Source organism: Ammospiza nelsoni, chromosome Z (genome assembly GCF_027579445.1).
Source record: "Ammospiza nelsoni isolate bAmmNel1 chromosome Z, bAmmNel1.pri, whole genome shotgun sequence".
NCBI lineage: Eukaryota > Metazoa > Chordata > Aves > Passeriformes > Passerellidae > Ammospiza > Ammospiza nelsoni.
In genome coordinates, this window is record NC_080669.1 from 28,671,998 (window position 1) to 28,693,745 (window position 21,748).

Consider the following 21,748-nt stretch of genomic DNA (forward strand, 5'->3'; position numbering starts at 1 on the left):
AGAGAAGATCCCTGTTCAACCAAGCCAGCCTTCTGCCTCTGGAGTACTGCCTTCAGCCACAACACCCAGAGTTTAAATGAATGTTTTCCATAGAAGGCCAAAACCTTTCCAAAATTCTCTGAAAAATTACTGTTACTTGACACCTTTAGTTTAAAGGTTCAAGATTTTTTTTCCTAGAAGTTTTCAAAATGTTTCTGGTACCTAGTGATTTGAAAACATTCTCTAAGACTGTTGGCAATAAAAGACTCTTGGAAAGCAGATTGTAAAAACCTTTATTTTCTCCATGGGTGACTGGATTTGCATTTATTTAATAATCCATAATCAAAACAAATATGCCAATTCATTAAATAATATGAATTAAAGGCTTTGTTGCCTTTGCTCCATGTAAAACCAATTGGAAAGGAAAACCAAATTTGGTTTTCTCAATGCTCAAATCAGCCGTGGATGATAAAAGGTTAGATTCTGGGATGTGTTTGGAGGAATTTTCTAATATTTTAGGGTGAAAGAAGATATTCTCCATCTTTTTTCAGCTTCAAAGATATGTGATCTTCCTGGCTGTTTAAGGTCCACTGCTGTTAAACTCTTGACTTGTCCTAATTTAAATTCTGCTCTGAAATCTTCCACAATCTATGCCTTACCTAGTACTTCCCAATGGGATGGACTCACTGAAGATTGTATTGACAATAGCTTTTTTCTCCAATCATAAGTACTTTGTAAATGGTATTAGCAATGTTACAAATGAAGCCATGAATCTTAGAATCTTAGAAACCTGCTTCAAGTACAGCAGGCTAGTGAACTAACAAAATATCCCCACAGCTCCAAAATAAGAGAAGGAAATCAAAGTAGAATGAAAGGGTTTCATACTAACAAGCAATCACATGGCCTTTAATGGCAGAGTTCTTTGCATTACTTGTACCTTGCATCAATACTGACAATAGCTAAGGCTAGAACGCAGATATTAAATATCACTTTTATTTACATCTTCTTGGACTTAGGCCATCAAAAATTTTTATTTTTCATCTATATAATAAGAATCATGTAACATCCTTGACATGAGGGTTGGTGTGGGTTCAGCATCCATGCTTTCTCAAACCAGTGTGCTCCTAAGGCCTATCTGCTCTACAATAGCAAGGAAGCTGCCATGTGCCACCACTCTGGCAACTAACACAAGTACACAAATATTTGAGCTTACAGTTTTAAAAGCCACAGCTTCAGGGGAGAACTTCCACACTACAGCCCAACAGCAATGTAAAATCTAAAAACCTAATCAAGCCATGGCAATGCAATGTCACCAGCTCTATTTCTGATAAAGCTACAGAGCCGGCAGCCTGTATCTACAATCCATATAGGTATATCATGCTTACCTTGGTTTAGCTTTTTCTTCTTCTCTAAGTGCACTGCTTTTCAACATTTTTTGGTAGAAATTATTTCATATTTACTACTCTCTTTCACAGTTATTTCATTCAAATACAATTCTTCTTTGTTCTTATACACTTTTCTACATTTACAGACTATTAATTGGTAAAAGATAATCACAATGCAAACCTCTACATTTTAAAGGTTTTTGCTACATACAATACACAACTTATACACAATACATATTTGAGAAGAGTCTAATGCTGCTGCTTTAAATGATTAAGACCAGAGTAAAGTTAAGGATGAGCTCTTTCAGGCTGTGTATTAAAAAAGCCTCAACTACTTCTGATTGTGCATAAGGCAAAGTGTATTTTGAGACACTAAACACAAATCTTTGAAAGAGCCCAATGAAGTTAGATGTATACATTCTTACTGAGACAATGGGAACTTGTCCCAGAATTTCCCATCAAACTCCACTGAAGCCTCCAGCCATAAAGTACAATTGATGGAAGTACCAAAGGCCACTTCCATGGGGACCTGAAACCAGATGTCTGTGAAGTCTTTACTGGTCCAGGACTCAGGAAACTGCTTTGACACTCAACATCAACCTGTCCTCAGGCTGGTAAGGCAGAGATGATCTATAAAGTTGTTGTAAGGTCTCTCTGAAATGGGCTCTCAAAAGGGGCTGAGGCTCCAGGTCTTCCAGACTAAAAAAACCTTCTTTCCAGATCCAAGGCAGGGTCGGGTATAAACAGAGATATGCCCATCCGCATGACCCTGCTGTACCGCATCTTCCCTCTTGCATCTGCAGAGGTGTCCAGAAATGGTAGAAGCATAGGATCCCACTGACAGAAAATGGGACATTCGCAGAGCTTCCCAGGGAGAATTTCTAACACAACCCCACACTGTGGTAGGGCCTAGAAAGGAAAGAAGGAACTCGACAGGAACCCACTGTAGTTCACTGCTTTCTGAAATGATACGTCTCTCTTTCAGAACTGAAGGATCTCAGCTTAGGTAGTGCATTCACAATGTACACAGGTTTATATAGGTTGGACATACATTTTTAAATATATTGAAAATGGTAAGCAAAAATATATTCATTGAAACAGCACATACACTTGTTACACATGTATTGAGGGATCACATTTTATCTACTTTAAATAGCAAATATATATCCTCTCTCAACGGTTTACTACTGCTTACTTAAAATATGTTGTGAAATGCCACAGTGACAATGGCCATGTTGTCCTTCACTAAACACAAAAAGTTTGAATAACAACGGAAAAAATAAAAATACTGCATTGATATGACTTGTTAAAGTTTCTGACAGTTAAAAGCTACTACTTCATTTTAAATATCCCCATTGAAACGCATCTATTTGTACTATTAGTCACACTGCATACTGCAATACAATGTTTAGCATGTTGTAAACTTTTACCAATCAATGACTTTTTAATAAGAAATTGTACAAATATACAGCTATTTATACCACATACTTATAAGGCCATTAACACAACAGCAAGATACATATAGAGAACTATAATCACCAACTTATGCAATGAATTCTTCTCCCAGCTGGCAATAACTGGGCTCATGTTACAATTGTCAGCAGTCTTTAGTTGAATGCTGAAGTTTCTAACAGGTTTTAATGATGTCTTGCAAGACCATGAGGTGCCAAATGAAGCATTAGCATGCAATGCCATTGTGGCACTTGATGATCTTAGCTGTGCATGGACTCTGTCCTGACTGCTGGGTAGCATGAAAGGCTTTTTCTGAATTGGGTGTGTTACTGAATGAACACCCAAAGCAAATGATTGTTGATAAATAAGTTCTCAAAGTTAAATAAATGGTTAGTGTTTTCCCCTGTGACTGAAGTGCATGAATATTTAAACTACACCTGTAGTTTAAACCTAAAAACACAGAAAAGTACTTGTCTTGAGTAGTCCCTTACTTACAGAAGTTTCCATTGTGAAATGAAGATTCATTTTTCTCAGCAATACATGAGGGAATATTTATCGGTGGGAAATCTTCTTTTGGCTTCTGGGTATTGCTGCTGCTGGATTTACTTCGACTGTGATCTGGAGTGGGTTGAATAGGCAAAGATCTGGCCACCTTGGATTTCACCAGGCAGCCACACACAAGGCGAAAGAAAGCCCGACGCATCTCCTTACTGGCCAGGGTGTAGATGATGGGGTTCATTGCAGAATTGATGACTGCCAGAGCAATAAACCAGTGGGCTTTGTACAAGATGGAGCACTCCTTGACTCTGCAGGCCACATCGATGAGGAACAGGATGAACAGTGGAGACCAGCACGCAATGAAGACACTAACAACGATCACAACAGTCCTAAGGAGTGCCATGGACCGCTCCGAGTTATTGTGGTTGGTGACATTACGACTGCTGGACTTTACCAGTATGTAGATGCGGGCATAGAGGATGACAATGGCGACCAAAATGGCTATGAAGATACTAATGCAGAACACAACATAATTTTTGGAGTATAGAGGCAAAATTGTTGAGCAATCTGGTAAATTGTTTATACAGTTCCAGCCGAGAATGGGGAGGGCACCCAAGGAAATTGAAATAAGCCAGCATGTACCAATGAGAAGGAACACCCTATATTTTTTATTTGCATCGTAAGGCCTCATTTTGATCATGGTCAAGTGCCGCTCAATAGCTATCGCTAGCAAGCTGAAAGTGGAAGCTCCCAGGGCAACAAACATGCTACCTTCCCTAATGAACCAGATTGTAGAGGACAAGCTCAGAGTTTTCTTCCCAGACATAAGAATGTTTACTTTGTAAACAATCCCAGCTAAAAGATCACAGAGAGCTAGATTGCCAATAAAAAAGTACATGCGGTTGTGAAATTTATTGTTTTTCCATATGGCAATCAACACCATCAAGTTTTCCAGGACTATGAAACTACATAGGATCAGAAATGAAATAGTGGGCAGGTCTATTTTATCAGTTGCCTTTTCCCTTAAAATAAGCTTTCCTGTGTAATTATAATGCAGTACAATAAGAGAGTCCACCTCTTCATTTCCTTGAGAGCTGACAAGAGCATCAGGTGGCATGGTAACTGCTGCCATCATTTATTTCCTGATGGATGCTGGATTTTTTTCTGGAGTATCACAAGAATATAGTTCCAATAATTTTCCACAAGAGGGAGATCAAGCCACGTTCCTCCCAGTGCTCCTCTGGGCAGGCGTTGTGTATCCTCACCTCCAGCACACCTCGCATATTAACTTGGGAGAGTGGCTCTCAAAACAGGCTCTGAAAATAAAATCAACAAATGGAACGTAAGTATCACTGCCTTCCCATGTCAGCCAGTGCTTAAGCTGCAGCATACACCCAGGAGCCAGGGGTGAGGGTCTGTCACTGACGGGGCACTAAGATCCAGCACTGCTGCATGCCTCTCTCGGCAGCTGCAGGTAAGTGCAGACACAGCCTGGGTGCAGAAATACAAGGGAAATGCCACTACAACGTCATAACTGTTCAAAGGTGTTTTCCCCATGCTGAAAAACGCACAGAAGAGCCACGAGAAGGACTGGCAAACAGACCCAGCAAGCCATAGCATGGACAGTAAGCACTCACTGCCTCTGAAAAAGACCTAAGTGTACACTGCACTACCAAAAGACAACCCAAACATCACTGCCTTCACATCAGTAGGGCAAACTCTATGCTTTTAAACCTTGTCCTTGTTTGCCATGTAGGTAGGAAACATACTGAGAAAGTTGGTGTCAAGTCTTGATACCAGTGTGCATGTTGCCAGTGCTTAAAATAACTTCCCCCAGTTAATGGTATAAATTTCTGCTATTTACAATTGAGAAGATGCACTGAAAGCCAGTCATCCTAAAGCCAACCTCCCACTCAAATTAGTTGGATTTGCGCTACCTTTTTAAAAATAAACATGGCAAGTAATATTTTTATAAATGTTGTTTTTCTTTATAGTTAACTTTACTGTTTTTTTTCCCTTTACGTAGATATGCATGACATGTATTTAATATTCTTGGTGTTTTTAAAAAGTAAAAAATAGTTACACCAAATCTGACTTTCCCAGAAATTCTGATTTTCTTGGTTCACAATCAGTGCTCATGCCCCAAATACATGCACTGAGGATGAGCAAATGGCCAATTTTTCACTTTTCTAAGAAAACAAGAATGGAGGTGAGGACAGAACTTATTTCATGTGAACCAAATTTGTAACTTTTTTTTTTCGGAAAGGTAAGAAAATAATTGTACTGGATGGGAGGACACTTCTCATGGGCCCAAAATTGAATAACTTAATTTAGGGAACTTTTTAAGAGCTGGAGCTCCTGACCATAGTATTTATTTACTCAAGAGTCGTGAACATTTTCCAAACACATTAAAGACACTTTCAAAGGGCAGGTATCAAGGTAAGGAGGGATGGAAAAATATTATCTTTAAGGTCTCTTCCAACCCAATCCATTCTCAGATTTTATGATTCTGTATGTGGATTTCTTAAGATCAGAAACACGTTTGAGCCACTGATGACCCAACAGACTGTTCTGGGCACTTGAGAAGTCAGAGATGCATTTTCAAGTGCCTTCTGAGGATCAGGGGAGGAGCAAACCACATCCCAGATGAAAGTAAAGATATTTAAATGGTGACCCACACCCTATTTTCCCACCCTTCCTTTTCCTTGATTCCCTCCTTCAGAAAAAAGTTATCTGATAAAAGCCTACAGTGAACTGACTTGAATTCTTTAGTGTATTCAGGATGTTCTAAAATTACTTTCTGAGAAAATAATTTGGTGTTTTCCCACTGTTATTTCCCCATTTTAGTTCATAGATCCAAATTACTACAGTTGAAGAGGCCCACAGGAAAAGACATCCAAGAAACAAAGTTGCTGCTTGGTGTCTTTGTCCTTTTTTACTCTGAAGATGACAGCAATCACCTTATTTCTCTCCCAGGAGCTGAACTGGGTCCTTGAGCTGTTAAATTCTTTTCTGAAGCATGGTAACAGTTATTCTCAACAGCTTTTCTCAACAGAAAAACTTCACCTCAGCTAAGGTTCAGCGTAATTGTAATTCAGTTACAATCTGTGCACTGTTAACACATTAACTGTCACAGTCTTTCATTGTATTGGCTTATAACAAAATCCCACTGTGTCCATATGAATTGCAAGTGCTTTCCACTGTAAAATAAACAATTACATTTGACTAGAAAAGTATTTGTTAATAATACTTCCACCAGCAATACTCACTAGACTGGCTGATGACTGTCTGAGAGAATAATATTCCTATCATTTAAGAGCACCACATGCAACAAAATAAATATTTCTTTAAGACATTTTCAAGTGACTTGTCACACTCGTCTATCAAAGTGCAAATACACTTCTTTCTGTGAAGAAAATTATATGCCAGACATAGGAGTTTATCAGCCACAATTCAGCAGATGCAAAGTGTCATGACTGTACTAAAGGTAATGGCACTATACCAGTTCCCCTGGCTGAAATCAAGGATGATGCACTCAATCAGCAGAAATTGTACAGCCTTGGCCACTGTTAGTAATTACTTCTCTTAAAATTGCTATAGCAAACCTACTATCACAAAATTAAATCTTTGACAAGCTAGTAAGAAGACAAGGAAAGTTGTAACGTTATTATTTACCAGGACTCTCACTGACGCTCACAGAGTACCACACACAAGACGTTTGAAAGTTAATACAAATAAGGTAATAAATTAGAACTTATTTCCAAGTAATACCATTCAGCCATATCTTCTTTTGTTTACCTCCTGCCTTGTAGCCAGTAATTCAGAAAGAACATTCTTTCTTTAACGATTAGAAAAATTAATGCTGGGTATGCATTATAATAACAAGAAAGTTACAAGGCAGGTTCAGGATAACCTGTGTCACTGCTTTGTGACAGCTCAACGATTTACTCCTCAAAACAAGTTTGCCCTAGTCACATACTAGCTGCAAAGTATGGACCTCAGCTCAAAATATTTAAAAAAACAACTTGAAGAACCTGTCTGTGGCATGTCGCTTGCCCAGCACTGCCATGGTTAGGTACCTCAGCATCCCAGACTCTTGAAACCACTGGAAATGAGTTTTATTTCCTCTGAAGCAAACCAGAGAACCCCTATTTCTACACCAGCAGGTACCACTAGAAGGTTAAACCTCTTTGCAGTGCAGAGGCAATCTGGCTGTACTTCCTCATGGATGTGCTGGCTAAACCAGTGACTGCTAAATTACCAAATTAAGGCAGCGGTACATGCTCAGGACAATTCAGTTGCCTTCTCCAGCTATTTGGCTGACCTTTGTTGTCCCAGCTCTGAGGATGGAGAGAGCAGCTGGGGTCCAAGCTGTGAGCACCAAGATATCCTCCCTTCTGTGAAATCTCCTCACCCACTGGCACACTTTGGAGTTTAACCACTGGAGGGAGCTTAATGCAGACTTCTGCAGAGGTCAAGGATCCTGGCAGGGTCAAGCACCCTTTCCAATTAGAGCAGGGGCTCTTTATCATGGATCACGTCACTGGTGGATAGGGTCCCTCTGCCCAACACCCCAAGAAAGAAGCAATGCTGTGTGGAAGGCCACAACCTCTTGACTTGCTCTATGGCAAGACACGGCTCCTCTATCTTCTCCAACTGAACCCCAAAGTGGTGCATGCAGAAAGTCAGGGTCATAGCTCTCACTAGCTCCCCTGGCCTGCAGCTTTTCTCTGGGAACACATAATTCCCAGTGCCAGAAGGCAACAGGGAACCTGTGTTAGTCCTTCAGCAACCACCTCCCTGCCATACATCTCAACTCTCCCTTTCCAGTGGGTTCTTAGGTCACGAGTCCTGCAGGGAGCTGAGGGCTTTTGCCCTCTCACAAGTCACTGGGCACTTTATATCTAGAAGAAATAAGAAATTTCTGTATTCAAAAGGTGAACCAAACTGCTCTCAATTGTCCTGAAGTCAAAGCAATAAATGAGAATAAAGTGAGCACAGAACTTGACCTTCTGCTACATACTTTTGCCTGCAGAAGAACATATGATACCACGCATGCAGTAGACTTGTAATTTGGAATCATATTTTCCTGTTTTCCAAACAGCCACAAACAGACTTGACCAAAGAAACCAGATGCCCTTTTACCACCACCCACACTGCAGTTCTCCCTCTGCTTCCATGTACAACACCACATTTTGGTCAAAAGAGAGAATTTTAAAAACAGCAAAGGGAAAGACAAAAATGCAAATCTGAAGTGAAACCCTTTTATATTTTATGTATCTGTAAAGCTTTTCCAAATGAAAAGTGAACACATGTAGTTTATCAGGCACCCTTACCCTGGTAGTCTCATTAACAGAAAGAGCAGTTCATTTCAATACACATTTCCACTGAAATTAAGCCATGCTAGATGCAGATGAAGTTTAGACAATAAACATCTGCTACAGAAAAATGTCTTCGAGAACTCAAACAAACTTGCAGAAGATTTTTTCTTAAGTAAATGTGCTGGCAGTTTACAGCCTCAGGAAAACAAATAGTTACTTTTCTTCGTTCTGGCTTTTAGACATCAGTTTGAATTTTGTAACACCGAGTAGCACACATGTACACCTCAGAGGGGAGATCCCGGATGGATTAATTCGTGGTCGTTTAAAGGGAAGGCATTTTAACCTCCTTCTCCGTCCCCCAGCGCTCCCGACCCATTCCCCCACTCCAAACTTAAGTAACTGTTCTCAAATTTCCATTAGCGCTGCGGCCTGAGCCTTCTGGGCTGACAAACGTCTTGTTTAGGTTACCCGACGTGTCCGCCCCGCGACGGTCTCACACAGCTCGCTCACATCGCTCTACCCACGGGGCGTGAGGCTCGCTAGACCCGGCGTTCCCACGCGGCTCGATGCCGCTCCGTGCCAGCCGCACACCCCGAGCGGCGGCTTCCCGCTCCGACAGCCGCACCGCACCGCATCCCGCCCGGGGCAGAGGGGCCGGGGCGGGCAGGGCGCGGACCTCCGGTACCTGCTGCGTCCCCGCGTCCCTCGGCGCTCCAAGGCCGCCGCATCCGACCTCGCCGCCTGCGCGGCGCCGCTCGGGCCCCGGGGCTGCGCTGGGCAGGACCGGGCCGGGCCGGGCGGGGCTGGGATGGCCCCGGCCCTGCCCCGCCGCCGCCGCCAATCCCCGCCGCCGCCGCCGCCTCGCCCGGGCACCCCCGACCGACCGACCTCCCGACCGCCCCTCCGGGCTCTTCCCGGTCCCCGCGTCCGCCTGCCCTGGCCCCTGCCTCTGGCACGCTGCTCCCGCGCCGCCGGCGCCGCCGGACACGCTCCGCTCCCCGCTCCGGCGGCCCCTGCCTGCCCCCGTCCGCCCGTCCCGTCCCGTCCCGTCCCGTCCCACCACGCCTCACCCCGCCCCTTGGCCGCTCGCCGTGCCCGGGGCAGCAGCGCCCCGGGGCTGGGTGCTGCCGGCGGGGCACGGCCGCTCGGGTACCAGCGCGGTTAATGCTTAAACGGCGTTTTGGGCAGCCGGCGAGAAAATGCCAGGAGGCAGAGCCCACCGCCGAGTATTTATAACGCCCAGAAGAATGCCAGGTGGAGGGTTACTCAGGTCTGGCGGCTAGAATGTTCAAGTGAGGTTGTACGTGTTCCACCTCTTCTCTGTTTCGCTGTGTCCAGTAATGCGACCTTCAGAGAGCTTGAGTCGAGAGGCACAGGGTAAAACATTCAGAAATTCTCGGTAAAAGTACTTCTTCGGGTTTGACCCAGAACTGCCGATTACAGCATGCTCCTGGAAAGGTACCTCTTGACAGAGTTATTGACTGAATAATAGCAGCCCAAGGACAGCGACAGGCACGTGGATTATGCCAGTGACAGGAGCAGCACTTTGAAAAAGAAGTTGGAACCTGGATCCCACAAGTGTCTTATTTAAATGTACTTGTAAGATGCTTGTGGGTACAGCAAATCTTTCTGTCAGAAGTGTGTATGATAAGCTGGCAAACAAAGGCACTACAGCAACCTTGCTAAGCAGAGGCAGACGTGTAGGGCTGCCTATCATCTCACAGCAGTCAGTGTTTTTCTTGGGAGCCTCCTGTCTGGACCTGAGCATCATCATACTTGGAGTCATGCCATGGGCCCGGCTGTTTGGTTGCCTGCACTGCTGTTCTGCAGGGACGAAAAGTCCTCCAGGACTTTTCCTCCAGGAAAGCAGAACTAGGCTTTTTATAGCCAGAAGTTCAAACTGATAGAGCAAATGGTTGCTCCTGTGACTGCCTTTTATCTCCTGAAGAGGAGTAATAGAACTTTTCTGGTTTAGGACTTTGGTAGGAAATAAGAACTAGACTGAACAAAATGGTGGTAAAATTGCTTCCAGGCTGATGGACCTAATGGATATGTCCCCACTTAGCTATGGATAGGACTATAGTGTAATATGTAGTGGTCTTATCCTTATCTCCTGTCCTCCTGTTTTGTGTGCTGTGTGAAAGCTGCTCTCTTCTGCAGAACAGGAGTGGAAAACTCTTTCCATGTCCCGTAAAGGTACACACCACTTTTTGTCAAAGGGGAGCTCAGGCCTGTGAATTACTACTCTCTCATTGCTCCACAAAGCCTTGTTCTACAGATTCCCTAAAAATCACCCTAGGAGCTCTGTAGTCCTCTTGGCAGCACACCAGCAAGATCTGTTCATATATAGTGGATATAAGTAGCCCCTATCCTGGCTCTGTGTTCTACTGTTATTCCTTGTTATTGTCCCCTCTCTCCTTATTTTTCCTTTATTACCTTTTGGTTACTTAGAGAGGGGAGCCAGAAGACATACTCACTCTTACCAAGCTGTCATGGATGAGGGGACAAGATACTGCGATCACAAATATTTTTAGCAATAGTTCCAGGAGATGGCAAACTGTGCCCTGAGCTGTCCTGCTGTAGTGGTTTTAAATTTTCAGTTGGCAATTTAAACAACTCCCGCAACTCCAGCAACCCACAGGAGTGGCTAGCAACAAGGCCCTACTACAGCACAAGGGAAGTGGTGAATGATGTTATTTCTGACTGAGACTTCTGATGGCGTCTGATGTGGTGCTGCCTGAAACAACCTTGGCAGCAAAGCACGGTGAGCAGCGCAGTCCCACCAAGTGACAGCAGCAACCTCATGCCCCATGTTTCCTATCCGAAATGGAAAACTGCCTAAACACAGCTGTGCTGCAGGGGTGTCTGGTTCATCAGCAGGCATCTCGCAGGTGCCTCTTGACCCCTGTGGTTGCAGTGGCTTCTGATGTCAATGAAGGAGGTAGGTGGCAGGATTCTGAAGGACAAGCTGGAGGAGCTACCCAGGAACCAAGGGCGGTAGAGAGTCCCTGTTCAGAGGCTGCAGGGGATTTGCCTGGTGTGACATCTCAGGCCAAAGCAAATGTTGGCAAAAACCTCTGAGAGCTCCTCTTTGGCAATAGCTGATACAACCCACTGGTCCAATTCCAAATGTCATGCAACAGCCAGCGAGGCACCCATGGAGAGCTTTCCACGACGATCTCAACCTTAAAACAAATTACTTTTTGTGGGGTAGAGAGATTAATGACTAAGAAAGAGAAGGCCAGGAGCAGTGATGAATTTTTGTAGCAACAGGAGGTTAACAGCTCATTTTTCTGAGGATGAGAAATCCTTTCTTCCCTGTAAATTCCTGAGTGATTGGGCAAACAGGATGAATAATGGGAAAGTACTATTTACTGATCTTATTGGCAGTATTCAACAGTGAAACTAAAACTGAGAATGAGATATTTCCGTAACCTGGAGGTCCTGAGTGACCTACTGATAAAATGCAGTATTCATTTCCATGCTGCTAAGTGAAACACAGAAAACTAACTCTAGTAATAGATGTACAAATTCGTGTGGAGTGTTTATACTCAGAAGAGAGGTCTTTGTAGATTGTCCTTAAAAAGCAACTGACATTCATTAACTATCAAAGGGAAGCTGAATTCTAAGAATGAATAAGAAAGGAAAGAAGAACAAAATGGAAAACATGGTTGGATGGTTGAGCCCTTCTGTGAGCTTGACACCTCGAGTACCATGAGTGTCTATGGTTACTTCATCTCTTGTTCTGTAAAACACAAAAAGGCAAAAAAGGCAATGGAATATTTAGAAAAGTTATCTGTGCAGGGAAAATTAACTCTAGTTAATCAATGGTCAAAAAAAAAAGATGGAAAAATGCGAGATGGGATACTTTAAAACACAAGGACACAAATTTCTATCAATGTACTGTTGAGTCGTGGAAACCAATGAACATGAGAGAAAAAGTGGTTAAACAATCTGATGAAACTACTTGGAGTAAAGGGCTGCTAATAGCTGTTAAGTACAATGAGAAGGTGGTGCAGGGCACAGTGGTTTGGAGTCACAAGCAGGGGCACTATTTGTCCTGCACAATTCTAGCTCCAAAGTTGCCATGGGCCGAATCCTGTCTGTGCTCTTTTCTTCTGTGTTGCAATTAAGTGTGATCTTGACTTAGGGGCGAGTCATGGCACATTTAAAAGCATGTCTGTTGCCCATTTTAGTGGGTATTGAATGAAGGAGGTGTTTCTGTAGCATGGCAGAGAAAGAGTCAGCAGAGGGACTCAGAGAAAGAAGGCTCAGTGAGTGCCATGGGTTCAGCAAATGTCCTAGTGAAGTTATCTGAGTGATTCTGGGCCTCTCATCACCCTGTGACAGCCAGTGGATTTGCTTTTCTGTCATGGGTTTTACGTGGAGAATAACTGGTTAAAGAAAGGGTAATTTTTTTCCAAATGCATTATTTGGTCCCGTGAATATAGTGCATGATGAGTGCCATTGATATGGATGGCTTTTCAATACATACTTTAAAGTCAGAAAAGTGGTTAAAGTCACTTCTACTTACAGATAGATAAAATACATAAACGTGCAATAAAATCTGAAGTTACTCTCAGATGAAAGATATTGTGGTTTCTCTACAGACACAACAGATAAAGTTTCAAGATTAATATTGACCTTCTCATGTAGTAGTTACTGTTAAGTCCTTGAAGAATCTCTTTTTTCTGTTAACTGTTTAGGGCATGATAAAATCTTTGTAATATCTGTTTGTCAAGATAATGCAAAATTTTATTAATGTGCTAGCTATAATTTCTTCATACTGACATTAATCCAATGCTTTACAGGTCTGTCATTGATTTACTTGCCTGGAGTTCTTGAAGTAGTGCTTCGTCATTTGGAAAATCAATAACTTATTTTGAATGTTTTGGTATGAAAGCTAAAGAGCAGCAAGGCAATTTTAAAATTACAAATCAAAGCAGTATGATATTAATCTGATTCTATGATAGCCTATTTTAGCTGTTTACTTTTCTACAGCTGCTGAACTATCACCTTTATATTAACAGATGTATTATGCATTATTCCATCTAGAAGATGAAATGGTGCAACATATTTTTGTAACACCATTTTTCTTCTTATTTCTGTGACTCTGTGTTAACCCAGTATTAAATGTAGGACTGTTTAAATTAGACATCATTGAAAGATAAGTGTGATTAATTAATATTTCAATTGAATATAAAAAATAAAACCAAAATGGGAGAACATTTATTTGGAGTGCTTTTAAAGCATAATCTGCAGGGATTTAAATACACTTGGATATTACATCCAAGAAGAAATCTGTCAATAATTCTAAAATATAAGCAGAGGATATTTTGGAAACTTTAAAAAACTAAGAATTTTCTCACATTCTCGTGCACTACCATGGCATATGTGTAAGTAAATATATTCTTATAGGACATATTTCAGTTGCAAGTTTTATATTAACTACAGGGATCATGTGCTTAGCTAAGATGAACTCTGCCTCTGCAACTGACACCTTTCTCTAGGGATAAAGGGGCAGATGCTCAGAGCACGGCCAGATATTTATTGGTATTGTTAATGTTCAGACTGACTCAGCGCCACGTACATCACTGTGCAGACAGCACATGTTAAAGGAAAGATAGCTGTTATCATAGCACTTCCAGCCAGACATGATGTAAAAAGTGAAATACAGAAAAAAAAGGAGAAATTAGTTCAGTCGAACAGCTCCTTGGGTTTCCCATCTGCATTCTGCAGCTCAACACTCTAGACATGAAGACATGAAGATGCCTACATCACTGAAGGCTCGTCTCTCCTTTCTTTTCTGCACGTTATTCCTGTCCTTCCCCAGCTGTTGCCATATCCTCCTGTACAGAGAGCCTCAGGGTGCCAGAGGGAGATGTCCAGAGTGATCTGGTCCAGCTCAGTGAATGCCACTGCTGCAGCATCACTCATCACACACAGGTCCTGCAGAGCTCCTCCATGACACCCAGTCCTGGTGCTGGGCATTCCTGCCCCCTGTGAAGGGCTGGCAGAGCAAGGCTGAGGCATGGTGCCCCCTGCCAAATCCATGGGCCTAGCTGTACACACACCGTCCCTGGAGGAGTGCTGCACTTCCCTAACACAGCATCACATGGTGGGAATGTGTGCATGTCCTTTGGAGCACACTGACTCTTCTTTTTCATCCTTTTTTAAAGTGAAACCAAAAGGGTGGGCTGAAAGAATGGAAAACCTCAACTCTCCAGCAAAAGTGGCAAAAAAGTGTGAAGAGAAAAATAATGAACTGTATATCATCCATTTGAACTCCTCTAAGCTAGCCAAGGACTGCAGTATGACTAAAAATCAGAATAAATTTGAGGGTTTTGAATAGAATTTGCAGTAAAGAGCCAAATTGTAGTTAATAGAAATGTTAAGCGAGCAGAGGCTAAACATATTAAAGGAAGATGCAGATAGAATCATGTGATGGTTTGGGTTGGAAGGGACCTTAAATAATTCCACCTCCACTGCCACAGGTAGGCACATCTTCCAGGAGACAGGTGCATCCAGCCTGGCCTTGAACACTTCTGGAGATGGGGCATTCACAATTTCTCTGGGCAACTTTTGCGAGTCTCTCACCTCCAAGTAAAGAGTTTCTTCCTGATATGCACAGTCTTTCAGTTTAAATTCATTTCCCCTTGTCCTATCACTTCATTCCCTTGTAAAAAGCCCCTCTCCAGCTTTCTTGTTGATGTAATGTAGTCACATAATGGAAGGCTCCAGTTAGGTCACCCTGAAGTCTTCTCCAGGTTGAACAATCCCAAGTCTTGCAGTCTGTCCTTGTAGGAGAGGGCCTGATCCTGGCCTCAGATCATCTTCATGGCCTTCCTCTGGATTGTCTCCAACAGGTCCACATCTTTCTTTCCTTGGGGACCCCAGAGCTGGATGCAGGTTCCAGGTGGGCTCTCCCCAGAGCAGAGCAGAGCAGAGGGGCAGAATCCCCTCCCTGGCCCTGCTGCCCACACTGCTCTGGATGCAGCCCAGGATACAATTGACTTTCTGGGCTGCAAGTATGCAGTGCTGAGGAATATTGAGCTTCTTTTTCACCTACACACTTAAGTCCTTCTTGGAAGGATGCAGCTGTTTTGGAATCTTGAAGGCCTGGGACAGGCCAAAAAAAAGAAAAAGGCTAGGAAAAAAACAACAGCTGGATTCTTGGGACATCTTGCTGAAAATGGACCTCTTTTGGGACAGCAAAAAGGCACAAAGCATGAAGGTTTTCCCCTGAGTTTGTACGGATACAATGCTTTTGTAATGCTGGAAGATTCTACTTCATTTCACGGTGATGCTTGATGTGATGTATTTAACTCTTGTAATAGTGGGGCATGAGTTTCTTGCCCTGCTGGGATAAGTTGAAACTTATTCCTGTCTATAAGAGAGACAGTCTATAGCTTGGTCTTGTTTCTTTAAACTGCAGGCCGCCGTGTTGCACTCCGGCCTGCAAAGCGCTGTGGGTTCAAGTGGGTTTCACATCAGCCTTGCTGTCTCCTCTGAAGGGCATGCCATACCCCAGACAGGTATGATAGGCTCCGATTATAAGATCTTTTGTGTCTGGGAGCCTTGAGAAGGGGCTACCTCGCATGGCCAGGCCCTCACCTATGGCTGTGAGAAGGGGGCAGTGGAAGGGCTGGTCATGGGGTCATGGCCACCCTTGGTACAGACAGGGAAACAGCAGGAGATGGGGCTGAAATATGCCCCTCCAGTGAGCAGTGCCCCCAGGCCCCTGACAATGAATCACTTCTGCTGAACCTATGAGGCTTTGTGAGTTAGAATTCTGAGGTATGCCATGCTTTAAAATGGTGTGGCTGTGCCATATCAAGTTTATTCAGTTAATGAGTTACCTTTCGTTTCAATGTCTCCAAATTCCCTCAAAGCCTATTCTGGAAAATGCAATTCAAGTTGTGTTTGAGGCTCATTCACATTGTGCAGGGACTGAATGGGCAAATTACATCTTCACTGCCACCAACTTGGACAAGTCACTGCTGACAAGACACATCAGGAACCAAGGAGGAGACTCACAGTGGGACATATGGAAGTAAGCTGTGGAAACACAATGTGTATTCCCTTAGCAGTGGAAATAAATACATATCTAGACTAGACCTAAGTTGTCCAGGTAATACAATGATGGAAAGAAGGAGGCCTTTAGGTGCCTCTATGTCTGCAGAGCATTGTAGCATTATCTGTCTGCAGGCAGCCTGGGTTAAGGCTACTTACACCACCCCTAAAACTTTCTTGGGAAGAGCAGAAACTCCCTCATAAGCCAGTTTATCTATTCCACAGGGGCCATGTGACACAGCCACAGAGGAAGAGCACTTCAAACAGAAGACACTGTTTGTATTAGTAGCATACTAGGCTAAAATCTGGTCTTCTTGTCTATCTACTCTGAGTGTAAAGGCATTTCATTCTAGGAACTGGAATTCTAGTTGTCTCTGCCATGGGAAATTTACATGCTGGAAAGAAAAGAGAAGTGGAGGTGGGTAGGAAAAGAATTAACATTTTAAAAGAGATAATAGACCTGATTTTGAAAGCCACTGAGAAATTCTTAGAAATTACTGGAGCTAAGAGGGTCTGAGAGTGCTCAGAAATGTTAAAAATCTGGCATATGTATTGACTTTACAATAATGACTCAACATTATCAACATTATTATAAAAGTAGAAAACAAGCACTGTTCAGAAAAGAGCCCTAGACCAGTCACAGCAGCCCCTTAATGTTCTTATGTCTTGCTCTCTTCGACATCTGTTTCCCTTTACACAGGAGATAAATTCCTCCCATACCACATAGCATTCCTTAAGAAGTGTTATTACTTGCTGAAACAAGAAGTTCCCCAGAAGCACTGCATGCCACTGCTGTCAATCAGTCTTTAAGAGCTTTTAGGAGCTAATGGATGGCGTGTTTGTTGCTGTTTCATGGAACACGATGGCTGAAGTGTCACAGTAAGAGTCTGTGTCAATAGTGCCCAGATGGCAATATGGCCTGGAGGCCAGGCTGAAGGTTGTGTCACTGAACGGAGTAGGAGGATTGCTGGTGGAAGAACACCTGAAAATGAATGAGCCTGCCAGATGATTTCGCACCTATCCACATGATGCCATCCATACCTGCACATAAAATAGTGGCAAGTTGTTTTAAAGTTCGGAATTTGTTCCTCTTGAGAGTGTCAGTGTGGTGTGAGGCAGTGCTGTGTGGCAACATCACCCACACTGCTACCCAGACACTGGCAGCCTTACTGCTCCTCTGGCGTGGGACACTGCTCTGTCTGGGTCTGACAAGTAATGCATATTCTTGGTGACATTCTTGGTGACCCCCTACTGCCTCGTAGTGCTTAATACTAGTACCATACCAACTACTTAGTACTGTCTGTGGGAATCTCTGGGTTGTAACTCAGGCTCATGCCCTTACTGCATGCTATACATTTAGGTTGCTTATTTTATTAAGTTCTTATACACTGAGCCATTTCCTGCCTGGCAGTGAAGAAATAAAAAGAAATATTGGCCTTTTTATGCCAACACAACACAAAGATCCCTACTGATATTAAATGTCCTCCTATTTCTTAAGTTCCTCTTTATTAATATCTTCTCATTTGTGTTGTCTTGCACTTTACCTTTTTATATGCCTCACCTTTTTCAGAATGTCAGGTTCTCCAGCTACTGAATTTTTTTTCACTATTCAATTTCCCATACTAAGTTTTCTTATATCCCTACATATTTCTATAACTCTAATTTCTTCTCCTAGGCTTGAAAGCTCTGACACGAATCTTCTTTTGCCAATATTCAAACCCTCCGTGCCTTCTGCCTGCTTCTTTCATATGTCTTTTCTGCTCATTGCTACTCTTTTAAAAGTCTTCTAAGGACAGCAATATTTAAAACATCCGTCATAACAAAAATTAGTTTCTTGTTGGTTTAGTGCTACAGCTCATATGTCCCCAGAAGCATGTCTGCTGGAGCAAGAACAACTTGCTTAAGGGTGATGGTGTCTTTCAAACCTTGTCTCCGAAGTTTGTGGCAGAGCTGAATGTAAATAGGTGTGGAACTAGATGCAGTTCATGGGGCACCTGATATCTGAGGTGGTGGATCTATTGCCTGATGAGAAACATTGCTGATAATAATTTTTGCCACCTCCAGAGAAGAGTAGGAATGTGTGTCTCCCGGGCATATTATTTTTTGGGATGTTTTTGGAATAGTGTTATTTATGCCCCACCCATTGGCAAGCCTGGGAAGAAAAGGCATAATCAAAGCCTTATTTAGCTTAAATACAGAGCTCTCTAGTTCTGGAACACAAGTCCTTCATTTGCATCTGTGCAGATGGTCATGTAGCATGTATGGACACAGAATGGCTACCAGTGGCATCCTTCCAGTTGTTACTGCGTAGCTGTGCATGCACTGGGGAGGGCAATGAAAAGGGAGCTAAATACCCTCACTGAAGCAGGACCATCATTGCTGTGAGTTGCTGTAGCTTTTTGGAAAAATTTTAGACAAATTCTCCACCTACCCCACTGGGATAGGCACCATAGGAAGTGGAACAGCATAGGAAACAGAATGACCCCAAGGTGGAGGACTGTTTACACATTTATACCTCAGCCCCAAGCAGCTGAAAGCCTCAGGAGCTCAGGTTAGGCAGGGAAGACCAGAAAGCAGAATCCGTAGCTCAACATGAAATTAAATTCAAAATCTGTCATATTTCTCTGTATTTTCTTCAATGCTCTTTCTGTTTTCCTTGGAATTGTGTAAAGGCCTGTAAATATGATGCTTTCACTTTGTACAGAGAATAGCCTTCTAAAGAAAATAGAGTAAGTTGTACATAGGAGAAAATTTTACACAATGAGATAAAGATGTAAGAAGCTGTTTACGTCTCATTCTGAGCACTGTTTGATGTTTGTGGTATTAATTATTTTTAGAAATACAGATATACACTTATAAGAATCTCTTCTTTTACCATTCAATTGACAAAAATCAGTTTCTGCATCAAATTACTACTACTATATCAATTTTCTGTCTATCTTGATATTTGAGTATTCATTTTCAATAGCTAATGAATAAGCTGTCATTGCAAAAAAATTGAGGGGTTTGATGTTACAGTACTCCCAAGGCCTGTGGGACCTGGACCAGCACAAATTTGTAGTCATAGACCAGTGTGTCTAGGAGTGGATGTCAACACACACAGTTGTCATTTGGGCTGGGCACACATCAAAAGTGTTGTTCTACTAAGACCATATCAGGGATTTGCAACATGATATTTTGTCTAACAGCAACATGGTCTTTTGGTCTGCACCAGCACAGACTCTCTGTACTAGACACAAAGAGAGAGAGCAGTAAATGAATGACTTTATTCTGTTCTCATTTAAAGCACCTTACCACTATTAATTTTGATGGAAATGATATGTGCCCATGCTCACTTACAGGGCACCTAGCGGACAGTGGCTGTGTGGTTAATCCTTGTGTCTGTTTCAGTCACCTTTTATTTGTAAATGCTGTTTTTTATCAATTTCTTTTCTTATAGGTCATTGTCTCATGCTGCCTCCAGACAGAGCTGCCTTTGTGCTGCAAGACAAAGAAGTAACACAGGAGTAACACAGGCTGTGGAGCAAAATAATTTGCAGCATTCCTGTTAATCTTCAGACTTTGGAAATTTGTATAAGGAATTAATTCTGTGGGGTTTGCACTTTTAAATCAATGTACAATTTTCAGTTAATTTCCACAGTCACTTTATGAAACTACAAATGCAATGTTCTGAATATCACCTATTAATTTGATTGTGGTCCAGAAATTATGCATTCCAGCTCTGAATTTCTGGTCAAAACTCCAGCCTGAAAACACTGAAACTGATAAATATTTTCCTGTTGACTAGGCCCCACACTATCTGACTTCAGCACCTAATGCTTTGAAACCTACTTATGCAGAAATTATATGTTGCTAGTGATGTTACCTGGATGTCCTATGAATCAGGATTTTGAGGTGCAGTGAAAGACGTAAAGACTGAAAAAGGTCTGACACTTTTGTGATACCTTCCTTTGACACATACCAGATTTCCAAGAACTCTGGGAAAGTAGAAACACCACTGAAAGGGTATTTTGCCCTGAGAAATCTGATACATAATGTATACAACAATTTATGGATGAGCTTTGGAAACAAAATTTGCATTATTTTCAGTACTGTTTGGTGATTTCAAAATCTGCTTCGTATTTATGTGATTACAAGCGTTGATTTTGTAGCCTCAGTGAAAATAGCTATGTTACTGAATTTCTGTGTGTACATCTCATACCTTTTGCATTCCTCTCTTGGTTTTCTTTCAATGTGTTTAATCAGTGGGTTACCTTTAGATCAATCTGAAAACACCAGCTGCTGTGTCACTAGAAAGTAGTTGTGTGTTCCCTTGGAGTAGTTTCACGAGATGTCCATAAGCAGAAGTTTTCTATGTGAGCAATTTGTAATTCTTCTTTTAGGGTTCTGAACAGAACTGGATTTTTGTATAATTTTTTTCACTTTAAAATTATTTATGGTGGGGTTTTTGCTGATATTGTTTTCCTCAGCCATTTAAATCGAAGAAATGAAAAAATATGTTGCTTGTTTTGGAATTGAATCTGACAGACCTTGTGTCTCTTGCTTTAAGAAGATTTTTGAGCAGTTTTGAGCATATTTTTGCAGTCCTCAAGAGATATGCACAAGATAAGAATGTGGATTGTAATAACAGATACCAGAGGTGTATGAGGTGAGACTGCTACCTACCACTATAAGCTCTGAAGACACCCAATATTTAATTTTTGAGAATTTCTGTGATCTGTATTTGCTGTCCTGCACTAACTAATGGTCATACTGACAGTGACTGATATTTTTCCAGGCTTGTTTGGTGAGTTTTCTGTTGAACCTTGGTTATTGTCCTATCAGTTAAGGCTCCCTAATATATGGCCAGCTTAAACTAGTGTGGCTTAAAATAGTTGTTTGATATGGATTCTTCCTGTTACAAGATTGGAGAATTTGGCATGATTCCCTAGCACAGAAAGAAAAGAAATGACGCAGTGTCTTAATAGTTGTTGTGGAATGTGACATGATTTCAGGTATAGCCATGTGGCCACTAGTTAGAGATAAGAGAGTTGAGAAGCT

The 21,748-nt window shown here is 42.3% G+C and overlaps 1 protein-coding gene across 3 annotated transcripts; it reads right to left on the bottom strand.

Moving 5' to 3' along the window:
- Window positions 1–265: 265 nt before the first annotated feature.
- On the bottom strand, window positions 266–9,821 carry S1PR3 (sphingosine-1-phosphate receptor 3). Of its 3 annotated transcripts, none has more exons than XM_059492783.1 (2): window positions 9,706–9,821; window positions 266–4,630 (listed from the first exon to the last, which is right to left on the bottom strand). In XM_059492783.1, the coding sequence occupies exon 2, from the start codon at window positions 4,447–4,449 to the stop codon at window positions 3,304–3,306; it is 1,146 nt and encodes a 381-aa protein (XP_059348766.1). In that variant the 5' UTR covers window positions 4,450–4,630; window positions 9,706–9,821; the 3' UTR covers window positions 266–3,303. The 3 variants fall into 3 exon arrangements, with proteins under 3 accessions (XP_059348766.1, XP_059348768.1, XP_059348767.1); XM_059492785.1 differs by lacking the exon at window positions 9,706–9,821 and adding an exon at window positions 9,524–9,623; XM_059492784.1 differs by lacking the exon at window positions 9,706–9,821 and adding an exon at window positions 9,321–9,474.
- Between the last annotated feature and the right edge of the window lie 11,927 nt (window positions 9,822–21,748).

Coding starts and splice junctions, on each gene's coding strand:
- S1PR3 (XM_059492783.1), bottom strand. CDS start 4,449: ATGATGGCAGCAGTTACCATGCCACCTGATGCTCTTGTCAGCTCTCAA.